At 35.8% G+C, this 26,262-nt stretch overlaps 1 protein-coding gene across 2 annotated transcripts in view; it reads right to left on the bottom strand.

Annotated features, from left to right (window-relative positions):
* The window catches only part of MAP2K4 (mitogen-activated protein kinase kinase 4), a 232,055-nt gene that overhangs the window by 165,119 nt on the left and 40,674 nt on the right, over window positions 1-26,262 (bottom strand). The window contains exon 2 of one of the 2 annotated variants that reach the window (XM_007483371.3): window positions 22,120-22,152. The exons of the other annotated variant lie outside the window; for it this stretch is intronic. Within the exon in view, the coding sequence (XP_007483433.1) occupies window positions 22,120-22,152 (33 nt within the window). The remainder of the gene's footprint in view (window positions 1-22,119; window positions 22,153-26,262) is intronic. 2 annotated transcript variants of the gene reach the window in all.

The raw sequence follows: 26,262 nt of genomic DNA, 5'->3' as shown, positions 1-26,262 counted from the left end.
AAGGTTTGAGGGAGAATAGGAAAATGAAGAGATCAAGGATTCCATCATCCTACTTATCTATTACAAGTGAAGCAGAGTCAAATTTTAAGGGAGATCCAGCTTTACTTTTATAACCATAAAGGACAAATCTTCCCACCTGAATGACTTCCTGACACAATTGAGGAAATCCTTTTTATTTTCTTTTAAATGACTTGTATTCCACATTTATATGATGCATTCAGTTCAACAATTCTTTGTTTATGAGAAAAGCTCTGGGTCATCCAGTTTGTCAACTGCCACAATTGTGGAGGTTTTTCCCCAGTTCTAGGCAGACCATAAAACAAGGAGTTGGATATATCAGTTCTTTCAAAGGACTTTTTCAATATTGTAACTAACCACTTCTTTCTAAAAAGCAACTTCATTCACACACTTTGGAAAATATTTCTCTACTCATGGAAAAGACTTAGTTTTCTTATTCTCACCACTTCCTCCAGCAGTGGCTATAGAGATTGAATCTTAGTTGATAATGACTTTGTGCTGATGAAAGATATAGCCTTTTTCAGAAATGCCTATATGACTGCTGTACTACTTTGGGCCACCAGAGTTGCTCAAATGTATTTATTCTTCATGAACAGATCTATGATTTCTTAGAATGGAGTATAATTCCTCCAACAGATTATATATTAAATATATATGTAATTGATATAAGATTACATACGAATCTGAACAAACATTTAAACCTAAGTATTTCCATATGATTGCATATTCTCATGTTTTTAGTTGTAGCTGTCTAAAGTAAATTTCTTCTCTTCCCCACTCCCCCACCCCCCCCTCATGTTGAGGTCACCTCAAGGCCAAATACCACAGAAAGTTAAGAACCAAGGAGACAGGAAACAATGCACTGACACTACCCACCCTGGGTGGGTTAGGCAAATTAAGAAACTATAATTAGTTCCTGAAAAGAGCTTACAAACTGAGACTGGAAGGAAGTCAGGGTCTTGAGTATGCCCATGGAAGAGCAGAATGGACCCTTGGTGGAGTTTAGCAGCTAGAGGCCCATAATGGTGACTGCAGATTAGATTTCCTTACTACTACTACTACTACTACTACTACTACTACTACTACTACTACTACTACTACTACTACTACTTTTGATTTAATAACATTATTAAGCTACAATTGGCCTCATAATTCTAAATATTACAAAGCTATAGTCAATTTGTGGATGCCATAGCTTCCACTTAAGAATCAAAGTAAGCTCATGGCTTCTTATTATATTACCAGTTCATTTCTAATAATAATAATAATAGCTAAGATTTATATAGGGCTTTAAAGTTTGCAAAGCATTTTGTAATACTAACTCATGTGAATTATGCACATAGCTGCCAAAGCTTGGCAGCAACAGTAATAATAATTTTTTAAAATAATAATATATAAGGTTTATATAGCACCTTAAAGTTTCAAAGTATTTTATAAATATTGAATGATTTTATCTTACAACAGCCCTAGAATTTAGGTAACATGTTTATCTCCAATTTATAGATGAGAACATTGAGGCAGAGAAGTTAAGTGACTTGCCAAGAGTCAGAATTTGAATTCAGATCTTTCTGACTAGATTCATGGCTTTATCATAACCTAAATGGGCCAGTCCTCAATAGAAAAGCTTGACACCTAATTTAAAACTATATTTAAGGGAATCTTTGAAGCCTTCCAATTATCATTTTGAACTGAAATTATCTCATATTTGAAGTGTCCATATAAAATCTATTTGTATATTTAAGCTATGATTGATTTTACACACATATCCAGTCCAAAGAAATTTAATGATCAGTAGGCTTATCTAACACCAATTAAATTTCTTTGGCAGTATGTCCAGGTCTCAGAACACAAAATGGTTGTTTGCTATTGGTTTCTTAAAGCCTTTGATTAGCTCTAAATATTCTAGTTATTACCACAGCCTATTTTCCAAATTAACAACATTTACTACCATCTTTGTCTCCTTCCAGCCTTCCAAGCCCTCCAAATCTCCAAAACAGCATTAATGTTATCAGCAGTTATTATTCAAGTAACCGTTATAAAGAGACTACATTTATGAAGAGACTATGGTACTAAGTGCTACTCTCTCTCTCCTAAATGAGCTTAACTTCAAATGGGGGCAGACAACATGGCATCAATTACATATAAACAAGTTATACATAGTATCAGAGTAAAGGCAATATTATTAAGGGGGATCAGGAACGCCTTCTTATAGAAGGTGGGAACTGAAAGAATCCAGGGAAGTCAAGAGGTAAAAAAGAGAACATTGAGGACAGACAGTTAAAATGCCTGAAGTGTGGAGATGGAGTGTTATGTGGAAGGAATAACAAGGAGGTCAGGGTTACCGTATTTCCAAGACTGGAAAGGGAAGTGGGACAGTTTATAAGGGCTTTGAATGCCAAACAGGGGACTACATGTTTGATCCTAGATGTTACTGGGAGTCACAGGAATTTATTGAATACACAAGTTTAATGATCAGTTCTCAACTTGTAAGAGCACTTTCAGCACTTGAGGAGAGGAGACTTGTGGCCATATTCACAACCAAGAGTATGAGGTAACAAAGATCTTGTTTCAGGATGTTGGCAGTGTCAGAGGGGAAAAGGGGAATTAATATACAAGAGAGGTTTTTAGAAATTAAAATTGACACACCTTGGCAAGAAATTGGACAAGGTGAATGAGCAAAGAATTGAAGATTACAAGAAGGTTGCAGATGAGATCACCAGTAAAACAGTATAGATGAAGAAAAAGAAGAAGGGAGAGGAGGGGAAGAGAGTGAAGGGGAAGGAAGGGGAGAAGAGGAAAACCTAGTGGGACAACTATGGTGTGAATTGTTGTGATGATTCAATTAACAAGACTGAGAAGTCAAACAGACAGGAGGAAACAAAAGAGAGTAGTGTAATAAAAACCAAAGAGAAGAAAATCAAAGACAGTCAAAGAGATCAATAAGGATCAAGATTGAGAAAAGACCATTAGATTTAGCATGTAACTGACTGTTTCAGTTGAGAAATAAGGTCAGAAGCCAGCCTATAAGAAGTTAAGAAAGTGAGAGGAAAGGAAATAGAGGCAACTATTATAGATAGTCTTTTCAAGGAGTTTATCAACAAAAAGAGAGGAAAGATATGGAAGAATAACCACTGAGTTCAATTAAGGGTTTTTTGAAGACAGGTGAGACATGGGTATGTTTGTAAGAAACACAGACAGTCAAAAATTGGAAAACGAGGGGATGCCCATCAATTGGGGAATGGCTGAACAAATTATGTGCAAAAAGGAATAATAAAGTGGAGGAATTCCATGGAGACTGGAACGACTTCCAGGAAGTGATGCAGAGCGAGAGGAGCAGAACCAGGAGAACATTGTACACAGAGACAAACACACTGTGGTATAATCGAACATAATGGACTTCTCCATTAGTGGCAGTGTAATGTCCCTGCACAATCTGCAGGGATCAAGGAGAAAAAACACTATCCATAAGCAGAGGACAAACTGTGGGAGTAGAAACACCGAGGAAAAGCAACTGCCTGACTACAATGGCTGAGGGGACATGACAGAGGAGAGACTCTAAACGAACACTCTAATGCAAATACTAACAACATGGCAATGGGCTCGAATCAAGAACACATGTGATACCAGTGGAACCACGCGTCGGCCACGGGGGGTGGGAGGGAGGAAAAGAAAATTATCTTTGTCTTTAATGAAAAATGCATGGAAATGATCAAATAAAATACTATAAAATTTAAAAAAAAACACAGGCAGTACAAAAGGAAAGATTGAAGTAAGAAAGTCAAGATGACAGAGGGAACAATCTTCAAGAGAAGAAGGAACAGAATGGGCTGCCTTGGCAAGGAGACTGGCTACTCTTTACATCAGGGATGTAGGGATAAGGGAAAAGATAATGGCAGAATATATCTCAATGAGAAGAGGGTAGAAGAGGGAACTTTTGACAAACATTCTTAATGTTTTCAGTGAAACATGAGGTAAGGTTCTGTGCTGAAAGAGTCATGTAGGATAATTTGTGGGAAATTTGAGGAAGAATGAAGAGGTTTAGAAAAGCTGCTTTGGGAAGATATGAGAACAGAAAGGCATAAAAGTCTTGTTTTGTTGCAGTGAAAATCCAATTCAAATTATATAATATAAACTTGTCATTAAGGAGTATGAATGACCATGAAAAGTTCATGGCTATATTGTTATTCACAGCTCAAATAATATATATGACCATATCTGTGCTCACAATGCCAAAGAATACCAGAGGTGGATGGAACTCAATCCAAACTTTTAAGCCCTGAATTGTGAGTGATTTACTCAAGGTCATTTTTGCTACAACACAAGAACTAGACTAGAATTATTTCTACTATATTGAAGAAGCCTCTTCACTGAATTAACATAACTTCACTCAGTTCAATGCTACTAAAACAGATGAAATATTTCAGCAATCTCCAAATGCATTGATTCAGGTAGAGAGCTACCACCAGGTATAAAAATTATGCCAAGATATAATAAGAGCTTCCTCTCTAAAATTAAAAGTTATTAGGACGTTAAGCTCCGAGAACCTGATGACACTTGCTAGGATGTTAACTGGAGAATATGCTATTTAATTATTTGTGTAATCTTTATTTAAACAAATGGAAAAATAAATATATAATAATAACTGATATATTCTAAATGCTTCAAATTTACAATGTACTTTGATACTATCAATCATTCAACTTTGTTTTTATTTTTTCCTTTTTTTATTTAGAATATTTTTCCATGGTTACATGATTTATGATTCCAGAACCTCCCCCCTTCCTTCACCCCTCCCAGAGCTGACAAGCAATTCACTGGGTTATACATGTATCATTGTTCAAAAACTATTTCCATGTTATTCACAATTGCAATAGAGTGAACTTTTAACATCAAAACCCTAATCATATCCCCATCAAACTATGTGATCAATCATGATTTTTTTTTCCCTGTATTTCCTGGATTTCCGATAGTTCTTTCTCTGCAAGTGGATAGCATTCTTTCTCATAAGTCCCTCTGGATTGTCCTGGGTCATTGCACTGCTGCTAGTAGAAAAGTCTGTTACATTCAATTGTGCCACAATGTATTTGCCTCTACATACAATGTTCTCCTGGTTCTGCTCCTTTCCTGAAGATCTTTCTGGTTCACATGGAATTCCTCCAGTTCATTATTCCTTTCAAGCACAATAATATTCCATCACCAGTATATACCACAATTTATTCAGCCATTTCCCAATCGATGGACACCCACTCATTTTCCAATTTTTTGCCACCACAAAGAGTATGGCTATAAGTATTTCTGTACAAGTCCTTTTCCTTATTATCTCTTTGGGGTACAAACTTTTGGGGTACAAACAGCGGTATGGCTGGGTCAAATGGTAGGCATTCTTTTAAAGTCCTTTGTGCATAGTCCCAAATTGCCCTCCAGAATGGCTGGACCAATTCACAACTCCACCAGCAGTGTATTAGTGTCCCATTTTTTCAACATCCCCTCCAACATGTATTTTACACTTATAAGGTGCTACCTTATGTTAATTGTTTTATTTAATTTTCATTTCTCTAATCAGGAGGATTTTAGAACACTTTTTCATGTGCTTATTGATAGTTTTGATTTTATCCTGTGAAAACTGCCTATTTATGTCGCTTGACTATTTGTTGAATGGGAAATGCCTTGATTTTTTGTAGATTTAACTTAGTTCCTTATATATTTGGGACATTAAACCTTTATCAGAGAGTATTGTTATAAAAACGTTCTTTCAGTTTGTTGCTTTCCTTCTAATTTTGGTTGCATTGGTTTTGTTTGTACAAAACCTTTAATTTGATATAATTAAAGTCATTCCTTTTACATTTTAAAGTGTCTCTGGCTCTTGCTTGGTCTTAAATTCCTTCCTTTCTCAGAGATACAACAGGTATATCATTCTATGTTCACCTAATTTATTTATTGCACTCTTTATATTTAAGTCATTTACCCATTTTGAATTTATCTTGGTATAGAGTATGAGATGTTGATCTAAACCTAATTGTTGCCATATTGTTTTCCAATTTTCCCAGCAGTTTCTGTCAAATAGTGAGTTCTTGTTCCAAAAGCTGTCTTTGGGTTTATTGAACACTAGCTTGCTAAGGTCATTTACCCCTAGTCTATTCCATTGATCCACCCCTTCTGTCTCGTAGCCAGTAACATATTATTTTGATGACCACTGGTTTATAGTACAGTTTAAGATCTGGTACTGCTAGGTCCCTATCCTTCACATTTTTTTTCCATTAGTTTCTTTGTTATTCTTGATCTTTTGTCCTTCCAGATGAACTTTGTTATAATTTTTTCTGATTCTATAAAAAAGTTTTTTGGTAGTTTGATAGGTATGGCGCTGAATAGGTAAATTAATTTGGGTAGCATCATTCAACTTTAAATAAAACATTCTGTAGAGTAAGAAATATAGAAATTCCCACAACCAACATAAATTAGCATCTTTTCTGTAATTTATAGTCTTAAAAAGTTGTCTCAGACACTGAGAGGTTAAGTGACTTGCCCACAATCACACAACTGGTACATGGCAGAGAAAAGAGGATTCCAAGTATTTTTGAGGCCACTATTATCTATTCTATATCTATACACAATATATCTATTAGGGGTGTATGGGGTGCTCAGGGAGGGGTAATATCTCTGGTATGGAGGGCTTGTCATGCCCTTCTAGGGCAGCTCTCCAGCCACTGACCCTCACCTGACACCCAGCTCTCACTTGTGGCTCCTAGTAGCTGCTAGCATGCGGCAGCGGCCACACCCCAGGCAATGGCTTCTAAAGACAGGCCAACTAAACCTTGTGAGGGTAGCCATCAGGTCAACGTCAACCCCTGGTGAACTAGGGCTTTGCTCACCCAGCATGTGAAGACTGCTTCGGCGGAACAGGCAGAAGAAACCAACAAGAAGGTTCAAAGGCTGAAATGGCGATGCAGCAAGGCACTGTGGAGTGCTTAGGGCGTGATGGAGCACAAAAGACAACATGGCCATCCAATGCAGCTGAGGAAGTCTCCAGGTGTAACGACTTTTCGTGCCACTGGACCCAGGCTTCCAATGCCGAGGGAGTGGGACTGTCTCTGTGCATCAACTTTTCCACTTAAATCTTCATGCACAGGTGTCTTTGTGCACAAAAACGCACAAAGACAATCATCATCCTCGGTTCGAGAGACAACCAACAACAACAACATTATCTATTCATTATCATAGTCCTTCCACAATACCATTGCCTTCTTCAAAAAGAACCAGACAACTAATTTAAATGACTATAATTTCACTCCCAATTCTGACTAGAATTCTTCCAGTATAGCTTCTGAACACATACTGCAACAATGCACTCCCATAACCTCAATGCTATTCTAGGTCATAATGAAGCACAGAATATCTTCAAATAAAAGCAAAATTATAAGGAACATTTCTAATACTTCTAAAGATGATCAAGAAATGGCAAAATTGTGTTTATTATAGTTTAATAAGGTTGAAAAGTACTGTTACTTTGGGTCAAGAGGGAAAAAAAAGGAAGAGGTGCCATGAAGAGAAGCAAAGATCTAACTCACTTGTTCGTGCAAACTTTTGAGGAATATGGGAGCAGAAGGGCAATTAAAACCCCCAATAGATCAACACCTACAAATGACAAAGTATTACCAGCATGTCACTAAAAAATGTGTCTAGCATTCTTACATAAAGTATAATGACACATAAATTCATGAAATTCTCTCATTTTCAAATGCAAAAAGAGGTTCTGCTCTGGAAAGTGGAACATGTAATATATTTCAATAAAGAAAGAAGGCTTCATTTGGAGGCATGAAAGTCCTAATAGTTATAAACATTACCAAAAAAAGACCTTTAAAGCCATGCTGCATTTTTCTAAATGTTGGCATGACCATGACCAGAGCTTCTATATCCCACCTATCCTCCCTTTAAACCATTTGAAATATATTATCCAGAACACCGGGTGACTGCCAGATTGTGCCTTTAAGATTATTTCATTTTAGATTGGCAAGCAGTCATATACAAGGGGAAAAAATTTACTTTCCTTTTAAAATCTGATTTTAAAAGTTGGGAAAGGGGGGCAGCTATGAATGAGAACTAGGCCTAGAGATGGGAGACATTCTGGGTTCAATTCTGGACTCGTCCTCTAGCTATGTAACACTGGGCAAGTCACTTAAGCCCCACTGCCAAAGCTTACCACTGTTCTGCCTTGGAACTAATACAGAGTATTGATTCTAAAACAGAAGGTAAAGATTTAACAAACAAACAAAAAAAAAAGTTAGGGAAATCTCTGATCCTCTCCAAATTTTCAGTTTGAGTTTGCATAGTAAATAAACAGACAAGGTTCTTTGCAAAATTCTTCACAGAAAATCAGCTGAAAAATAATTGAATATTCTCAATAAGTGAACTCTTTTCAAAAGGAATTCTGTTAAGAAAAAAAATGGGATTTGTCTGAAGATACCTATGTTGATGCACAGAGAACTCATCAACCTACTTAAATTTCAAAAAGATATGTGGAGAGCAGTTAGGCAGCTCATGGATTGAGAACCAGGGTTCCAGGTTCAGATTTGGCCTCAGACACTTCTTACCTGTATCACACTGAGCAAAGAAGTCACTTAACCCCCATTACCTAGCCCTTACTGCTCTTACACAGTATTGATTCTAAGACAGAAGGTATGGTTGGTTTTATTTTTTTTAATAAAATTAATGTGTAAGAGATAAGCAATAGCACATTAACAAGGGGAAATGGGTAACATGAGAATAAAAAAATTAGCAGTATCACAAAAAATAATAGTAACTGATGCTTCAAATAAGTAATTAGATAATAGAGTACCTAGCTGCCCTGAACAAATCTCAATTTTCAAAGAAAGAAAAAGAATGTTCTATGATCTTTAGTTGAATTCCTGGAAAATTTTTAGAATGCATCATTAAAGAAATGGTTAAGTGTATATCTAGAAAAAAGCAATAATTTCAGAGAAAACATATTTTTTTTTAAAAAAACAGGTCATACCATACTAATTTTTTTTACATGCTTACCAAATTGGTAGCATTTTTCATAAAGTATCTCACAATTGTTATGGAAAATATGGAAAGATGCTCTATATAACAACAACTCAATGAATTCAAATAGAAAATTATGACTTAAAACTAGATGACTATTGATATCAATTCCAACTCCAAAGTTGTTTAGTTCTCTGGAAAGTTTAATGGAGCATTTTATATTTTGAGAGGGTTCTGGGTATTTGGGGCCCAAAGGAAGCCAAGAATCATTTCACAATTATTCTTCATTAATACACTATATGGGGGGCAGCTGTATGGCTCAGTAAATTGAGAGCCAGACCTAGAGAGTCAGGCCTTAACCCCCATTGCCTAGCCCTTATCACTTTTCTGCATTGGATCCAATACACAGTACTGACTCCAAGACGGAAGGCAAGGGTTTTTAAAAAAAAAAAATTAATACACTATATCTTCCCTTTGACTTCACAACTATTTCCTTTCCCTGAAAAATTGATATTAGACAATCTTGCTTTAAAACTTTCTATATGTTCTACCCCTCTATAATTTATAGCTACCACTGCATATATTCAATTCCAAACAAGAGTGAATGCTTCAAGATTGCTATATAGCTCTATGAGGACAAGAGAAGACTTCAGCTCAAACTCAGATAACAGTGAAGTAAAAACACCTACTTCAAAACCAGTGAATAAAATAAATGGCCACAAACTCAAAAAGAGCTTTTGGAAGAGTTTTTTTAAGACCTCAAAAATCAAATGAAAGAGGATAAGGAAAAATTTTTAAAATAAAAATAAAAGCAGTGGGCAGCGGGGTAGCTCAGTGTATTGAGAACCAGGTCTAGAGACGGGAGGTCCTAGGTTCAAATCTGGTCTCAGACACTTCCCAGCTGTGTGACCCTGGGCAAGTCACTTAGCCCCCATTGCCTAGCCCTTACCACTCTTCTGCCTTGGAACCAATACATAGTACTGATTCTAAGTTGGAAAGTAAGGGTTTAATAAAATAATAAAATCAATACAATAAAATTATGAAAGATCACCCAAATGCCTTCCCGACCGATCTCAAACGATAAGCTCCTAAGGCGCCGGAATTCAAAACGATCAACAGCACAGACCCTGGGAACCCTCCTCCTGGACCTCGACCCGGTTCAAAAGGTACGGCTCCCCTTAAAAGCCAGAACCCGAGATCACTCGGACCTCAGGGGTAGGAGCACAGAGTCCAAGGCTCCCGGAAGCCGCAGCCCGGCAGGGCTCAGAGAGCAGAACCCTCAGGGCCTTCTACAGTCCCGGTGAAAGTTACTGCCTGGGGCTTCCGCTGCAGAGAGCTGATCGAAACAACAGCAACCCTCAGGGCGGGCAATTCAGCCTCACGGGCTGGATCCTGCTATCCAAGTCTCAGTGAAAGTCCTTGCCCAGAGCTTGGGAAAGCTGCAGCCCATCCCCCCGCAGGCCAAGGAAACAGCCTCACGGCCAGCGATTCTGAAGGCAACTTCCGGAAAGCGAGCCGGGGGGAGAGTGTGGCCTCATGGTCCGACCCTTCCATTCCAGTTCCAGTGAGGCATATTCAGTTTAACCCAGGGAAAGCACATAGAACTATCTGCCCAGGACTAAAGCCTCTGAACACCAGACAGAGACAAGAAAAACTAATCCTCCACATTCAGAAATGGCAAACTCCACAGAACCACAGAAGCCCCAAAATACCAAGAAAAATAAGAAGAAAGGGGCGACTTTGGACACATTCTATGGAGCCAAAATACAAAATACAGAGCAGACAGAAGATAATATAAAAGAAAATGCTCCAAAACCTTCCAAAGGAAATGGAAACTCTCCACAAACCTATGAAGAATTTGAATCAGAAATGACCAAAAAGATGGAAGCCTTCTGGGAGGAAAAGTTGGAAATAATGCAAAAGAAATTCACGCATCTACAAAACCAGTTTGACCAAACTGTAAAAGAAAACCAGGCTTTAAAGGCCAGAATCAGGCAGCTGGAAGACAACGATCGTGTAAAAGAGCAAGAATCAATAAAGCAAAGCCAAAATACCAAGAAATTAGAAGAGAACATAAAATATCTCACCGACAAGGTGATAGATCTGGAAAATAGGGGGAGAAGGGATAATTTAAGAATAATTGGACTTCCAGAAAAGCCAGAAATAAACACCAAACTGGACATGGTGATACAAGATATAATCAAAGAAAATTGCCCAGAGATTCTAGAACAAGGGGGTAATACAGCCACTGACAGAGCTCACAGAACACCTTCTACACTAAACCCCCAAAAGACAACTCCCAGGAATGTAATTGCCAAATTCCAAAGCTATCAAACAAAAGAAAAAATCCTACAGGAAGCCAGAAAAAGACAATTTAGATATAAAGGAATGCCAATCAGGGTCACCCAAGACCTTGCAAGTTCTACTCTGAATGATCGTAAGGCATGGAACATGATCTTCAGAAAGGCAAGAGAGCTGGGTCTCCAACCAAGAATCAGCTACCCAGCAAAACTGACTATATACTTCCAAGGGAAAGTATGGGCATTCAACAAAATAGAAGACTTCCAACTTTTTGCAAAGAAAAGACCAGAGCTCTGTGGAAAGTTTGATACCGAAAATCAAAGAGCAAGGAATACCTGAAAAGGTAAATATTAAGGAAAGGGGAAAATGTTATCTTCTTCTTTTACTCAAACTCTCTTCTATAAGGACTACATTTATATCAACCTATGTATACTAACATGTGGGGAAAATGTAATGTATAAATAGGGGGTAAAGAAAGACCAAATAGAATAATCGTTCTCACACAAAGATTCACATGGGAAGGGGAGGGGAAGAAAACTCCTATAAGAAGGAGAGGAAGGGGGGGGGGGGTTTACTTAAACCTCAATCTCAGGGAAATCAACTCTGAGAGGGAAAAACATCCAGATCCATTGGGATCTTGAATTCTATCTTACCCAACAAGGGTAAGGAGAAGAGAAAACCAAGGGGGGGGAGGGGGAGAGGGAGAACAAAAAGGGAGGGAAAGAGAGGGGGGAGGGGGAGGGAACAAAAAGGGAGGGACTAAAAAGGGAAACATCAAGGGAGGGGACAAGGGGGACTGTTTCAAAGTAAATCACTGGACTAAAAGGTAGAGCCGAAGAAGAAAAGGTTAGAATTAGGGAAGGCAATCAAAATGCCAGGGAGTCCACAAATGACAATCATAACTTTGAACGTGAATGGGATGAACTCACCCATAAAACGTAGCCGAATAGCAGAATGGATTAGAATCCAAAACCCTACCATATGTTGTCTTCAAGAAACACACATGAGGCGGGTTGACACCCACAAGGTCAGAATTAAAGGATGGAGTAAGACCTTCTGGGCTTCAACTGATAGAAAGAAGGCAGGAGTGGTAATCATGATATCTGATAAAGCCAATGCAAAAATAGACCTGATCAAAAGGGATAGGGAAGGTAATTATATTTTGTTAAAAGGGACTATAGACAATGAGGAAATATAATTAATCAATATGTATGCACCAAATAATATAGCACCCAAATTTCTAATGGAGAAACTAGGAGAATTGAAGGAAGAAATAGACAATAAAACCATACTAGTGGGAGACTTAAACCAACCATTATCAAATTTAGATAAATCAAATCAAAAAATAAATAAGAAAGAGGTAAAAGAAGTGAATGAAATCTTAGAAAAATTAGAATTAATAGACATATGGAGAAAAATAAATAGGGATAAAAAGGAATACACCTTCTTCTCAGCACCACATGGCACATTCACAAAAATTGACCATACATTAGGTCACAGAAACATAGCACACAAATGCAGAAAAGCAGAAATAATGAATGCAGCCTTCTCAGATCACAAGGCAATAAAAATAATGATTAGTAATGGTACATGGAAAACCAAATCTAAAACCAATTGGAAATTAAACAATATGATACTCCAAAACCGTTTAGTTAAAGAAGAAATCATAGAAACAATTAATAATTTCATCGAGGAAAATGACAATGGCGAAACATCCTTTCAAACCTTTTGGGATGCAGCCAAAGCGGTAATCAGAGGTAAATTCATATCCCTGAATGCTTATATTAACAAACAAGGGAGAGCAGAGATCAATCAATTGGAAATGCAAATGAAAAAACTGGAAAGCGATCAAATTAAAAACCCCCAGCAGAAAACCAAATTAGAAATCCTAAAAATTAAGGGAGAAATTAATAAAATTGAAAGTGATAGAACTATTGATTTAATAAATGAGACAAGAAGCTGGTACTTTGAAAAAACAAACAAAATAGACAAGGTACTGGTCAATCTAGTTAAAAAAAGGAAGGAAGAAAAGCAAATTCACAGCATTAAAGATGAAAAGGGGGACAGCACCTCCAATGAGGAGGAAATTAAGGCAATCATTAGAAATTACTTTGCCCAATTATATGGCAATAAATACACCAATTTAGGAGAAATGGATGAATATATACAAAAATACAAACTGCCTAGACTAACAGAAGAGGAAATAGAATTCCTAAATAATCCCATATCAGAAATTAAAATCCAACAAGCCATCAAAGAACTTCCTAAGAAAAAGTCCCCAGGGCCTGATGGATTCACCTGTGAATTCTATCAAACATTCAGAGAACAGTTAATCCCAATACTATACAAACTATTTGACATAATAAGCAAAGAGGGAGTTCTACCAAACTCCTTTTACGACACAAACATGGTACTGATTCCAAAACCAGGCAGGTCAAAAACAGAGAAAGAAAACTATAGGCCAATCTCCCTAATGAATATAGATGCAAAAATCTTAAATAGGATACTAGCAAAAAGACTCCAGCAAGTGATCAGAAGGATCATTCACCATGATCAAGTAGGATTCATACCAGTGATGCAGGGCTGGTTCAACATTAGGAAAACCATCCACATAATTGACCACATCAACAAGCAAACTAGCAAGAATCACATGATTATTTCAATAGATGCAGAAAAAGCCTTTGATAAAATACAACACCCATTCCTATTAAAAACACTAGAAAGCATAGGAATAGAAGGGTCATTCCTAAAAATAATAAACAGTATATATCTAAAACCAACAGCTAATATCATCTGCAATGGGGATAAACTAGATGCATTCCCAATAAGATCAGGAGTGAAACAAGGATGCCCATTATCACCTCTACTATTTGACATTGTACTAGAAACACTAGCAGTAGCAATTAGAGAAGATAAAGGAATTGAAGGCATCAAAATAGGCAAGGAGGAGACCAAGTTATCACTCTTTGCGGATGACATGATGGTCTACTTAAAGAATCCTAGAGATTCAACCAAAAAGCTAATTGAAATAATCAACAACTTTAGCAAAGTTGCAGGATACAAAATAAACCCACATAAATCATCAGCTTTTCTATATATCTCCAACACAGCTCAGCAGCAAAAACTAGAAAGAGAAATCCCATTCAAAATCACCTTAGACAAAATAAAATACCTAGGAATCTACCTCCCAAGACAAACACAGGAACTATATGAACACAACTACAAAACACTCGCCACACAACTAAAACTAGACTTGAACAAATGGAAAAACATTAACTGCTCATGGATAGGACGAGCCAATATAATAAAAATGACCATCCTACCCAAACTTATTTATCTATTTAGTGCCATACCCATTGAACTACCAAAATACTTCTTCACTGATTTAGAAAAAACCATAACAAAGTTCATTTGGAAGAACAAAAGATCAAGGATATCCAGGGAAATAATGAAAAAAAACACATATGATGGGGGCCTTGCAGTCCCTGACCTAAAACTATATTACAAAGCAGCAGTCATCAAAACAATTTGGTACTGGATAAGAAACAGAAAGGAAGATCAGTGGAATAGACTGGGGGAAAGCGACCTCAGCAAGACAGTATACGATAAACCCAAAGATCCCAGCTTTTGGGACAAAAATCCACTATTCGATAAAAACTGCTGGGAAAATTGGAAGACAGTGTGGGAGAGACTAGGAATAGATCAACACCTCACACCCTACACCAAGATAAATTCAAAATGGGTGAGTGACTTAAACAGAAAGAAGGAAACCATAAGTAAATTGGGTAAACACAGAATAGTATACATGTCAGACCTTTTGGAGGGGAAAGGCTTTAAAACCAAGCAAGATATAGAAAGAATCACAAAATGTAAAATAAATAATTTTGACTACATCAAACTAAAAAGCTTTTGTACAAACAAAACCAATATAACTAAAATCAGAAGGGAAACAACAAATTGGGAAAAAATCTTCATAGAAACCTCTGACAAAGGTTTAATTACTCATATTTATAATGAGCTAAATCAATTGTACACAAAATCAAGCCATTCTCCAATTGATAAATGGGCAAGGGAAATGGATAGGCAGTTCTCAGATAAAGAAATCAAAACTATTAACAAGCACATGAAGAAGTGTTCTACATCTCTTATAATCAGAGAGATGCAAATCAAAACAACTCTGAGGTATCACCTCACACCTAGCAGATTGGCTAACATAACAGCAAAGGAAAGTAATGAATGCTGGAGGGGATGTGGCAAAATAGGGACATTAATTCATTGCTGGTGGAGCTGTGAACTGATCCAACCATTCTGGAGGGCAATTTGGAACTATGTCCAAAGGGTGCTAAAAGAATATCTACCCTTTGACCCAGCCATAGCACTGCTGGGTCTGTACCCCAAAGAGATAATGGACACAAAGACTTGTACAAAAATATTCATAGCTGCGCTCTTTGTGGTGGCCCAAAACTGGAAAATGAGGGGATGCCCATCAATTGGGGAATGGCTGAACAAACTGTGGTATATGTTGGTGATGGAGTACTATTGTGCTAAAAGGAATAATAAAGTGGAGAAGTTCCATGGAGACTGGAACAACCTCCAGGAAGTGATGCAGAGCGAGAGGAGCAGAACCAGGAGAACATTGTACACAGAGACAAACACACTGTGGTATCATCGAACGTAATGGACTTCTCCATTAGTGGTGGTGTAATGTCCCTGAACAACTTGCAGGGACCCAGGAGAAAAAAACACCATTCATAAGCAAACGATAAACTATGGGAGTGGAAACACCGAGAAAAAGCAACTGCCTGAATACAGAGGTTGAGGGGACATGACAGAGGATAGACTCTAAATGAACACTCTAATGCAAATACTATCAACAAAGCAATGGGTTCAAATCAAGAAAACATCTAATGCCCAGTGGACTTACGCGTCGGCTATGAGGGGTGGGGGGGGGGGGTGGGGGAGGAAAAGAAAATGATCTATGTCTTTAACGAATAATGCTTGGAAATGATCAAATAAAATATATTAAAAAAAAAAAAAAGATCACCCAAATGGTAATTACATTATAATTACATTTTAAAAATAACAGCCACAAAATCAAGAGAAAAAGTATTAAAAGTAAAACAAATCCAAATGAAAGTCAAAAGGAGAGCATTTATGTCAGCACACATATATAATTTACATTTTTTAAACAATGTGCTCATATTTTTTCATGAACTTATTTAAATGTTTTGTGGTAGTGGTGGTGAAGTACATAATTTTAAAATTTGGAGAAAGAAAATATTCACAAAACCTATAATTAAAACAAAAAAAGCCTAATTACCTGAAAGGAATTATATTTATGAAGTCTTATTTTCATATTATCTAACTCTTAATATATATTTAAGAATTCCTATGATAAAAAAAATAAGAATTTCTTTCTTCTTGATGTACTCAAGAAAATAACTTTGTTTCACAGTGGTTGTTTGTGGTCTACACATGTATTTAAAGAAAATTCCAAATTCCAATTAGCATATAATGAAGATAAGATGAAAAAAAATTCCGCATTAACTTTCAAGGACTCCTTGAAATCCAAAAACCAAGGTAATTCTAAATTAAGCTAAAGAAGACTGTCATGATTTAAGGAAGTTTAAAGCATAAAATAAGCATAACAAAAAAACATAATCACTAAATATTTACCAATTGTTGGGCCTTGAAATTATGACAGCTTTATAACATACTAGTGGTTTTCTATATTGCTCCCCCAAGTATTTTATTAATTATTTTAATTTAATTTTAATTATTTTCTCTCGCTCTCTCTCCTCTCTCTCTCTTGCTCTCTCCTTCCCTTAATGCCTTCATTTATATTAATTAAAATCTCCATAAATCCCCAGCTGACCTGGGTATTTTTCATATTTGGGAATTTCCCATGGCGACCACTTATTTAGATTTTAAGTCAAAACACTAAAATAATCTTTACAATTTGGCTAAAACCTTTACAGTAGTTTGGTTTTTACAGTTTTTAACATTTACAGAAACAAGCTGTTCATATGCCAATATTACCAACTAATAAGGCACATTTTTCCCCAAAATTCTAAATTGTCCACTGATTGTAAATTTTCAAAAGATTTTTCTTAAATCAGTAGTCAGATTCCTAATTAAATGAAACATGAAAAACAAAACCCTTATGTGACCCTGGGCAAGTCACTTAATTCCCATTGCCTGGCCCCTACAACTCTTCTGCCTTAGATACTACCAGTACTAATTCTAAGGTAAGAGTTAAAAAAAAAACAAACTTATAAATCTATTAATATATAAATAAAAATGCAACATTTTGTGGGAAAACCAATCTGTTCTTAAATTCACAGACAAAATCAAAAACATTATCACTTATTCATAAGTTAATTGCACTTAATTTACTCTCAAAACTGCACATTAAATGAGAAATTTCTAATGCATTCATAACAGTGCACAATTCTCATCCAATACGAAAGACATATAATTTGTAAAATAGGGAAAAGTGCACCTGAGAAAATTTTATCTAACTTCTTTTTTACATACATCTGAAAATCTGAATTTAAATATCCATTTATCTAAAGCAATAGTTCCCAAATTGAGTATGACTTTTTTTAAGTTAAAACAAATTACTCCCCCAAATAATAGTAGTTATACTATTAATATTCAGGGATTAAGAAAATAATGGCAAAAAGCTAGAAATCCAGTAATGCTTTTATGTGGATTTTAATTTTATTACTCATAATAGCATATATATATAGTATCTAGTATCACATGTATGTGCAAGACATTTATTAAATATGCAGAAAGTAGGTCTGCTAATTTAAGGATTCACAGAGTCCTTGCAATAATCCAAAGGCCAATGGTTGGGAATCAATGCACTAAAGAATTGTGATTTTATAAGTTAAAGCAAAAAGCAAATTGCAAAAGAATTGAGATGCAAAAATTAGCCACATTGCTCTGAATGCCGTTATGTGATAATCCAATTCCATCACAAACCATATATGCATCTTTATAAGCAATAGCAGCATATTCTTAAACAGCAATTGACCAAACCATCATAATATCAATTTTAAGGATTCTACATAATTTTTTTCTGAAAGTGTTTTAGAATTTTAAACTTGTTTAACACACCTGACATTCCAATTTCACAAAAATTTCAGTGTCAGAAAAGTATTTATTAGTGTCTTTTGACATTATGCCTATAAGACTTATTAAATATGAGCAAAAATACATCTATATCCACATATAAAAGTGTTTACAAAATGAGACATTCAATGAACTTTTCTGAACTTTTAAAGAAATTTAGAACCCAGAAAAAAATTGTGCAATCCTCAAACTACATAGATGACTGTGGTGTTTTTTAAAATTGAGTAACACAACAACATAATGAACAGAAGTTATATGAAAGTCAAACAATGAAAAAAACTTCAGAGCTTCCATTAGTCATTAAAAATGTCTTATAAGTCATTTTAAACTATTATACAGTATCATTTTACCATGAGTTTTCAGCAGTGTTTCTAAGCATTTGGTTTTATAGACCGTCTCTTAAAAAGGAGATATAATACTGAACAAAAATTTTAATTTGAAGGGGTTTACTGAGGGGGAAAGGGAAAAGGATGTGGAGATTTTTTGTTTAGCTTTATAATTTTCCATACGCTCAAAATAACTATAGAAACTTTGGAGTTCAGTTATACCAGGTTATAAAATTAATGTTTTCAGAATTTCAAATACCTAAAAAGATAGATGATGATCTTTCAAATTCCTTATTTTTAGATGATGTACTCTGAATGAATTGTAAGTCTGAAGGAATAACAATATTGTGTATGATTTTGACCAACAAGAAGAAGAAGAAAACTATATCTATCTTCCAAAGTACAATGAGAAATTGTTTTCCTTGTGAAAATTAAATTTGACTTTTTAATTTTTCAAAACAAAATTATGTCAATTTAAAGAGTTCAACAGGCCTACCTCCAAAAAGAAATGTTTGCAGGGACACATACTTTAAAAATGATGCAAGCTAAAGCAACCCATAAAATACCACTCTAGAGAACTGATGGTATTATTTGTATTATTTTTCTAAAAGATAGGGACTGTTCTGTCCCTATCACTTCACTGTCTACTCACTCTGCATCAGCTCTAAAATCAGCTCTTAGGTCTGCAGATTTTATTCATATCTTGGCCCCTTCCCTATCTTTCCAGCCCTTTTACATCCCATTCTGCTTCTACACACTCTGTCCAGTAACATGGGTCAACTTGTACTTCCCAGAACAAGACATTTATCTCAGTACTCCATGTTTTTGTATGGTTGTCTCCTGTGACTGAAATGTTCTGACCCTTCACTTACATTTCTTACTTTCCCCGACTTTCTCCAACACTCAGTTCAAATGCCATTTTCTACTAGAGATCTTTCCCAACCCCAGCTAATGCTTTCAGATTACTTTTATCTACTGTTTGTCTTTTACATGCCTAACTATTTATATATAATGCTATCTCCACTCTAATAAATACTTATTGAGATCGGGGACTATTTTGTACCTTTCTATATAACCCCAGCACTAAGCCCAGTGCCCATACTTAATGTAAAGCTAATTTAGAGATATACCAAAAGGAAATTATGAAAAAAAACTAACTCACTTAGCATCAAAGATATTGGAGATCTGGAAGAAAAGGAAAAAAAACACTGAAAGAAGAGATCCCTTATAAAAATGAAGAGCTCAGGGTAAAGGAATTGGTAAATGTTGTAAAGGTTAATTTTGGAAGTGGCCATAAATAATATGCCTCTTCCATGGAATAACTCTGGAAATTAACTGGTTTTGCTGCTCCCAGGGCTTTTCTGGTTTGCACAGTACCCAACTTAGTCGTAGGATCAGAGATTTAGAACTGGAAGGGCCTGTAGAAGACAACTAGTCCAATCCTCTCCTTTTTCAGATAATGAAATTGAGACATTAACATTAAAGTGCCTTGCCCTGGATTACACTAGTAGTAAGTATATGAGAAAAGATTTGAACTCAGGTCTTCCGGACTCTATACTTGATGCCCTATATACTATGCAACTCATAATTATAGGGGAAGGGAGTAGGAGGTGCTATTGAATGACAACCATCTGCAATCACCCTGTCCCATAACAACAAAGTCCAGTAGCACAGATGAATGGGTTGTTCATACTTTTTTTTTTTTAAACCCTTACCTTCCGTCTTGGAGTCAATACTGTGTATTGGCTCCAAGGCAGAAGAGTGGTAAGGGCTAGGCAATGGGGGTCAAGTGACTTGCCCAGGGTCACACAGCTGGGAAGTGGCTGAAGCCAGATTTGAACCTAGGACCTCCCGTCTCTAGGACTGGTTCTCAATCCACTGTGCTACCCAGCTGCCCCCTGGGTTGTTCATACTTAAGAGTCCAATGAGACAATATTTCTGTTTAAAATATCTTGCCAGATTTTGGCAAAAACATTTTTAAGACCTTTCATCTAGCTTCTTGGTGTTCTTGACAGAATAAAATGTAAAATGCTTTTAAAAAACTTCCTGTGCAAAAGGAAAATTTTAACTACCCTTATAGGACAAAATGAGGAGTAGGAAGGAGGGGAATAGGTTGTATTAGCTAAAGATCATACAGTAAAGCTTGAGTGTGACTTGTCTTAAGGGATGATGAAAAGTGTTGAGTTGTTTACTTAAAACTGGATTTGTATGTATAAAAATGCTTTGTTTTTTTTTAAAGTGCATTAAAGTTTTAATTTGAAATGTTAAAAACTGAAAGTATCAGAAAAGGGATAATATACAATAACTACATATATAACACTTATAAAAATATATTTAAAAGTTTTACATATCATATGCATTTTATGCATCATATACATATCTTCTGCATTTGGGTGAGATGGGGTAGGGGGAAATAGTCTCAATATCTAATGCTATATTCTATTTCTAAACCATTGTATAAGTGGAGAATTACCCAGAGAAAGGTCTATTTTGAAGATAGTTTCTTCTACTGATCTTGATTAAGTAGTTCATTATTTTAAGAATTATGATTTTTTTATTTTAAGAATTTATATATAAAAGCACTATAAAAAGAACATTTTACATAACGGACAGTTTAAAATTCAAATCTAAAGATTCTCCTTAGTTTCTTTTTTGGGGTTTTATAAAAAAATACAGAAGGGGTAGCTGGGTGGTTCAGTGAATTGAGAACCAGGCCTAGAGATGGGAGGTCCTAAATTCAAATCTGGCCTCAGACACTTCCTAGCTTTGTGGCCCTGGGCACCTCACTTGAAACGACCCCTCCCCTCCCTAGACCTTACCAATACACAGTACTGATTCCAAGATGGAAGGTAAGGGTTTTAAATTAATTAAATTAAAATAAAAATTGAAAGAGAATATTTACACTTCTTTATTTGGTTATATGAAAAGAATTTAAATATCAATTTTATGATATGGCTACAAATTTTAAGAAAAACTGGTTTATAGATAAAAAAATTGATCTATGCCAATTTCTGAGGTACCGTCTGTTATAAAGACCGTTTTTACTTCTATAAATGGGTTTCTTAACTGGTTAGCTAAAAAGTGATTTAATATCAGCAATTTAAATGTCATATGCCTCTATTTTATTAATCTAGTTCAATATTCCATGTTTAGCTGAAAGGGGGTAAAATGTTTTATAACAACTCCTAAGAGAAAATAGTTTTACTTGATAAAAGAATGAAAAATGGAAGCTCTATGAATCACTATGGTTGGTTAGTTGAAACAACAGTGGACACGTTCCCAATACCAAAATGGATATGAAAAAAGAAGCATAACTATAAAATGTATAGCTTACTTTGTGCCTTTTCACAGAAGTTTATCTGAAAGCCTAAAGTAAAAGAGATAAGTTCCAGTTCATTGACTGTAATTCAAAAAAAATCACACCAAAATTAAAATAACATGACATTTAGTTTTAATAAAACAGTTTTTAAAAACAGGAAACCATTTTACATTACCATATTATGACTTAAATACTGAACATGTAAGATTTCCTTAAAACATAACTTCAGATTTCTTGCATTATCCTCACCTCACTAAATTGGGATATGCTCACAAGGATAATGTTGCATCATACTATTAATTTCAAATTCATTTAAATATTATTAGTGTTTGGAGTACAATAAAGAAAATTTTCTACAGAGGTATATTGATATATTTCCCAAAAAATCCCACCTCTCCTTTGAACTTCCCTTGTTTTCCCAATAACCCAGGTACGCAACCTTGGGGTCATTTTTGACTGCTCTCTCTTCCCCAAACCCAATATTCAACTAATTCTTAACTAGTTAAATCTTCTTCCACAACATCTTCACACTGTGTATAACCCACCTCTCCAGTCAAACATCTACCATGTTCAGGCTCTCATCATCTGTCTCCTCGATACTGTAGTAGCCTAAATGTTCTCCTTGATTCTATTATCTATTTATCAATCCATTATCTATATAGCTTCCAAATTAATATTCCCAAGGCATATGTTCTTTATTCAACGATCTTCACTGACCACCATTGTTTAGACCTCTCAAATTAGGTACCCAACTACATTTTTGAGACTTATTTTACATTACACCTTTTCACACATTCTCCATTCTGGAGAAATTGTTCCCCTAAATTTTCCCTGAACTGTATAGGTCACCTCCTTTCCTGGTGTATGAATACATATAAAACCATCCGTATCTAGAAATTTACATCCTCCTCACCACCATCTCTTAAAATTATTCCAAGATTCAGTCATTTCCTGTTAGGCATATCCTTTTAATTTCTAGCTATCTCCTACAACAAAGAACTGCTCTGAGTATTTTAGTCCATGTTGGTCTTCTTTTCTTTTATCTCTTTAGGGTAAGGACCTACTAGTGGTAATACTGGAAGAAAGAATAAAGCACAGTTTGGTAACTTGGAGAGTTTAGAAAACAAATTGTTTTCTAAAATGGTGGGACCAATCCACAACTCCAAAGTGAACCAATGTGCATCCTTCCCATAGCCTCTCTAACAAGTGTAATTTTTCTTTTATGTCATCTTTCCCTATCTGATGAGTGTGATGTAGAACCTCAAAGTTATTTTAATTGCATTTCACTAATTATAGGGATCAGAAGAATTTTTTCAAATGGTTGTTGATTGTTTTGATTTCATCTTTCAGTACTACCTCTTCATATCCTTTGATGTACTAGGGTAAGGATGGAAGTATATTATATCCTTAAGAAACATTGAAGGAGGTAATTTTAGAGAGATAAACCTGGGAAGATTTGCATGGCCTCCACTACCCAATGAAGTGAACTAACCAAGAAAAGAAATCATGCAATAAACAACATTGTTAAGAAAAAAAACTGTTTTCTGTAAGATTTAAGAACTTTGTTGTATACATAACTTATCATCACCCTAGAGAAGCATGCTTCCCATCTCCTGACAAAGGGAGTAAAAGATAAAAAGGTTTTGTCCAAAGATTTCTGGACATCAAAATGTGTAGATTTGTTTTACTTCACTATGCTTCTTTGTTACAAAGACTGTATTTTTTTTTTCATTACTGAGAAAGGGAATAGAGAGGGAAGGTAGCAGTTGAGGTGCATAACAAAAAAAGTAAAATAAAAGATGACCATTAAAGCATCCCGAATGTGTGAAAGAAAATGAAGCAAGTCCAGAAGTAAAACAAGGATAGTTTAAAATAATCTGTTAAATGTCATGTTTTTCAATAATCAAGCTATCATATACAAATATATGTACATATAGTCATTTGGAAAGCCTTAAGAACTCTGATCACTATAACTATGATTCCGCAATACTCATGATAAAGCGTGCTACATACATCCTGACTCAAGATGCCACATAAGAGATATTTTTGAACATGACCAATGATGAGAATTTATTTTGCTTGACTATGTTAAAAGGGTTCTGCTTTTCTCTCTTCAGAGGGAGGGAGAAAGGGGAATGTCAGTGAGAGGTAGTAGAAAGAAAAGAAGGAAGTGATAAGATTCCCAAAAGGACAGAAGGAAGTATCACAGACTTTAAAGTTACATTATGTATTTTAAAAGAAAAAAAACTATAAATGACAAATATATGAAACACAACCCCCTACTTCTGTTCTATGATCTAAATGGAAATGCAAATTTTTATTCCATGTGTTAAATTCAGAATTCTAAAAAATCTACATAAGAGATTTACATTTTCATATGTAATGCTTTTTTTGTATTCTATTATGTATATGGAAATGTTGGGGAAGTCAGTAAATTCACAATAAAATATAAAGGGAAAAGAAAGTAACTATAAGACTCAGTTCAAGTGCTATTTCCTACAAGATACTTTTCCCTATTAAGAGCTCTCTTCCTCTTGAAATAAATTTATATTGCCTTTCTTTCACTCTGAACTTTGAAATATTATAATACTTAATCACATGGCTGATTTCTGTATACTTTGAAATGTATTTCTAAAGTAACTACATTAAATGAAAGCATATGCTTGAATTAGGTACATAATTCAAGCTAAAAAGTTCTAGATTAGGACTTGGAGAAGGGTTTCAGCACTTCTACCTATTAGCTCCAAAATTTTGCAAAAGTCAACTAAATATTAAGTTGCAAAAAAGCCCTATTTTCAACTATACCTATTTCTTCTTTTTTAAACTCTTAACAGGTCTTCGAATTTTATTCTACGATAGAAGAGTAATAAGGCCTGGGCATTTAGAATTAAGTGACTGGTCCAAAGACACACAGCTAGAAGGTGTATAAGACTAAATTTCAAAGAAGACCCTAACACCTCCAGTCCTGGCTCTCTATTTCCTGAGTCACCTACCTGCCTCTACAAGGAAAAAAGATTTTTTTTTTACAAATAAAATCGTTTTAGATGCATTTAGGAAACCTAGTTCTTTATGTGGTAGGCACCAGCCCTTTCCTCCTGCCCCGGCCAGTATGCCCCAAATTCCTAGAGACACCCCAGGTCAATTGCAGTGACAAAGTGAGCCTAGTGCAGCCTAAGAAGTAGCTGAATAAACAAAGGATGCTTGGCCTTTAGCTTTATTTATTTACACTAATCTTAAGATAAGGCACAAGAACAAATTGTGGTATATGTTGGTGATGGAATACTATTGTGCTAAGAGGAATAATAAAGTGGAGGAATTCCATGGAGACTGGAACAACCTCCAGGAAGTGATGCAGAGTGAGAGGAGCAGAACCAGGAGAACATTGTACACAGAGACTGACACATTGTGGTGCAAGAGAACGTAATGGAATTCTCCAGTAATGGCTTTACAATGTCCCTGAACAATCTGCAGCGATCTATGAGAGAAAAAAAAAAACTATCCTCAAGCAGAGGACAAAATGAGGGAGTAAAAACACCGAGAAAAAGCAACTGCTTGACTATAGAGGTTGAGGGGACACGATCAAGGAGAGATGCTAAATGAGCACCCTAATGCAAATACCAACAAGGAAATGGGTTCAGAGCAAGGACACATGTGATACCCAGATGAATCGCATGTCGGCTAGGGAAGGGGTGGGGCTGCGGGGGAGGAAAAGTAAATGATCTGTTTCCAATGAATAATGTATGAAAATGACCAAATAAAATGTTTTAAAAACTAAAAAAAAAAAAAAAAAGATAAGGCACAAGAGGAAATCTATTTGCATCCCAAACATCCCTAGGATTCTCAAAATAGGTAACTTATCCACCCTTATGATCAGGATGTCACAAAAGATGTATACTTCTACTATGCCCACACACCCACCTTTATGATCAGGATGTCATAATGATGAATGCTTATGTTTAAGCCCCCAAACTCAAAGGCACCTATTATGCTACCTATTCTCCTCCCCTTGTTTCCCCTCCCCAGGTTTCCTTTCCAAGACACTTAGACCCCATCCCTATGGGACAGTGATGGTGAACCTATGGCACAGATGCCAAAGAGCTCACAGAGCACTCTCTGTGGGCACGCAGGCCACCCTTCCCCCACCAGAATTCATTACTA

Source organism: Monodelphis domestica, chromosome 2 (assembly GCF_027887165.1).
Source record: "Monodelphis domestica isolate mMonDom1 chromosome 2, mMonDom1.pri, whole genome shotgun sequence".
NCBI lineage: Eukaryota > Metazoa > Chordata > Mammalia > Didelphimorphia > Didelphidae > Monodelphis > Monodelphis domestica.
Note: the sequence above shows the minus strand (reverse complement) of the source record. Positions and strands in the feature narration are given on the sequence as shown.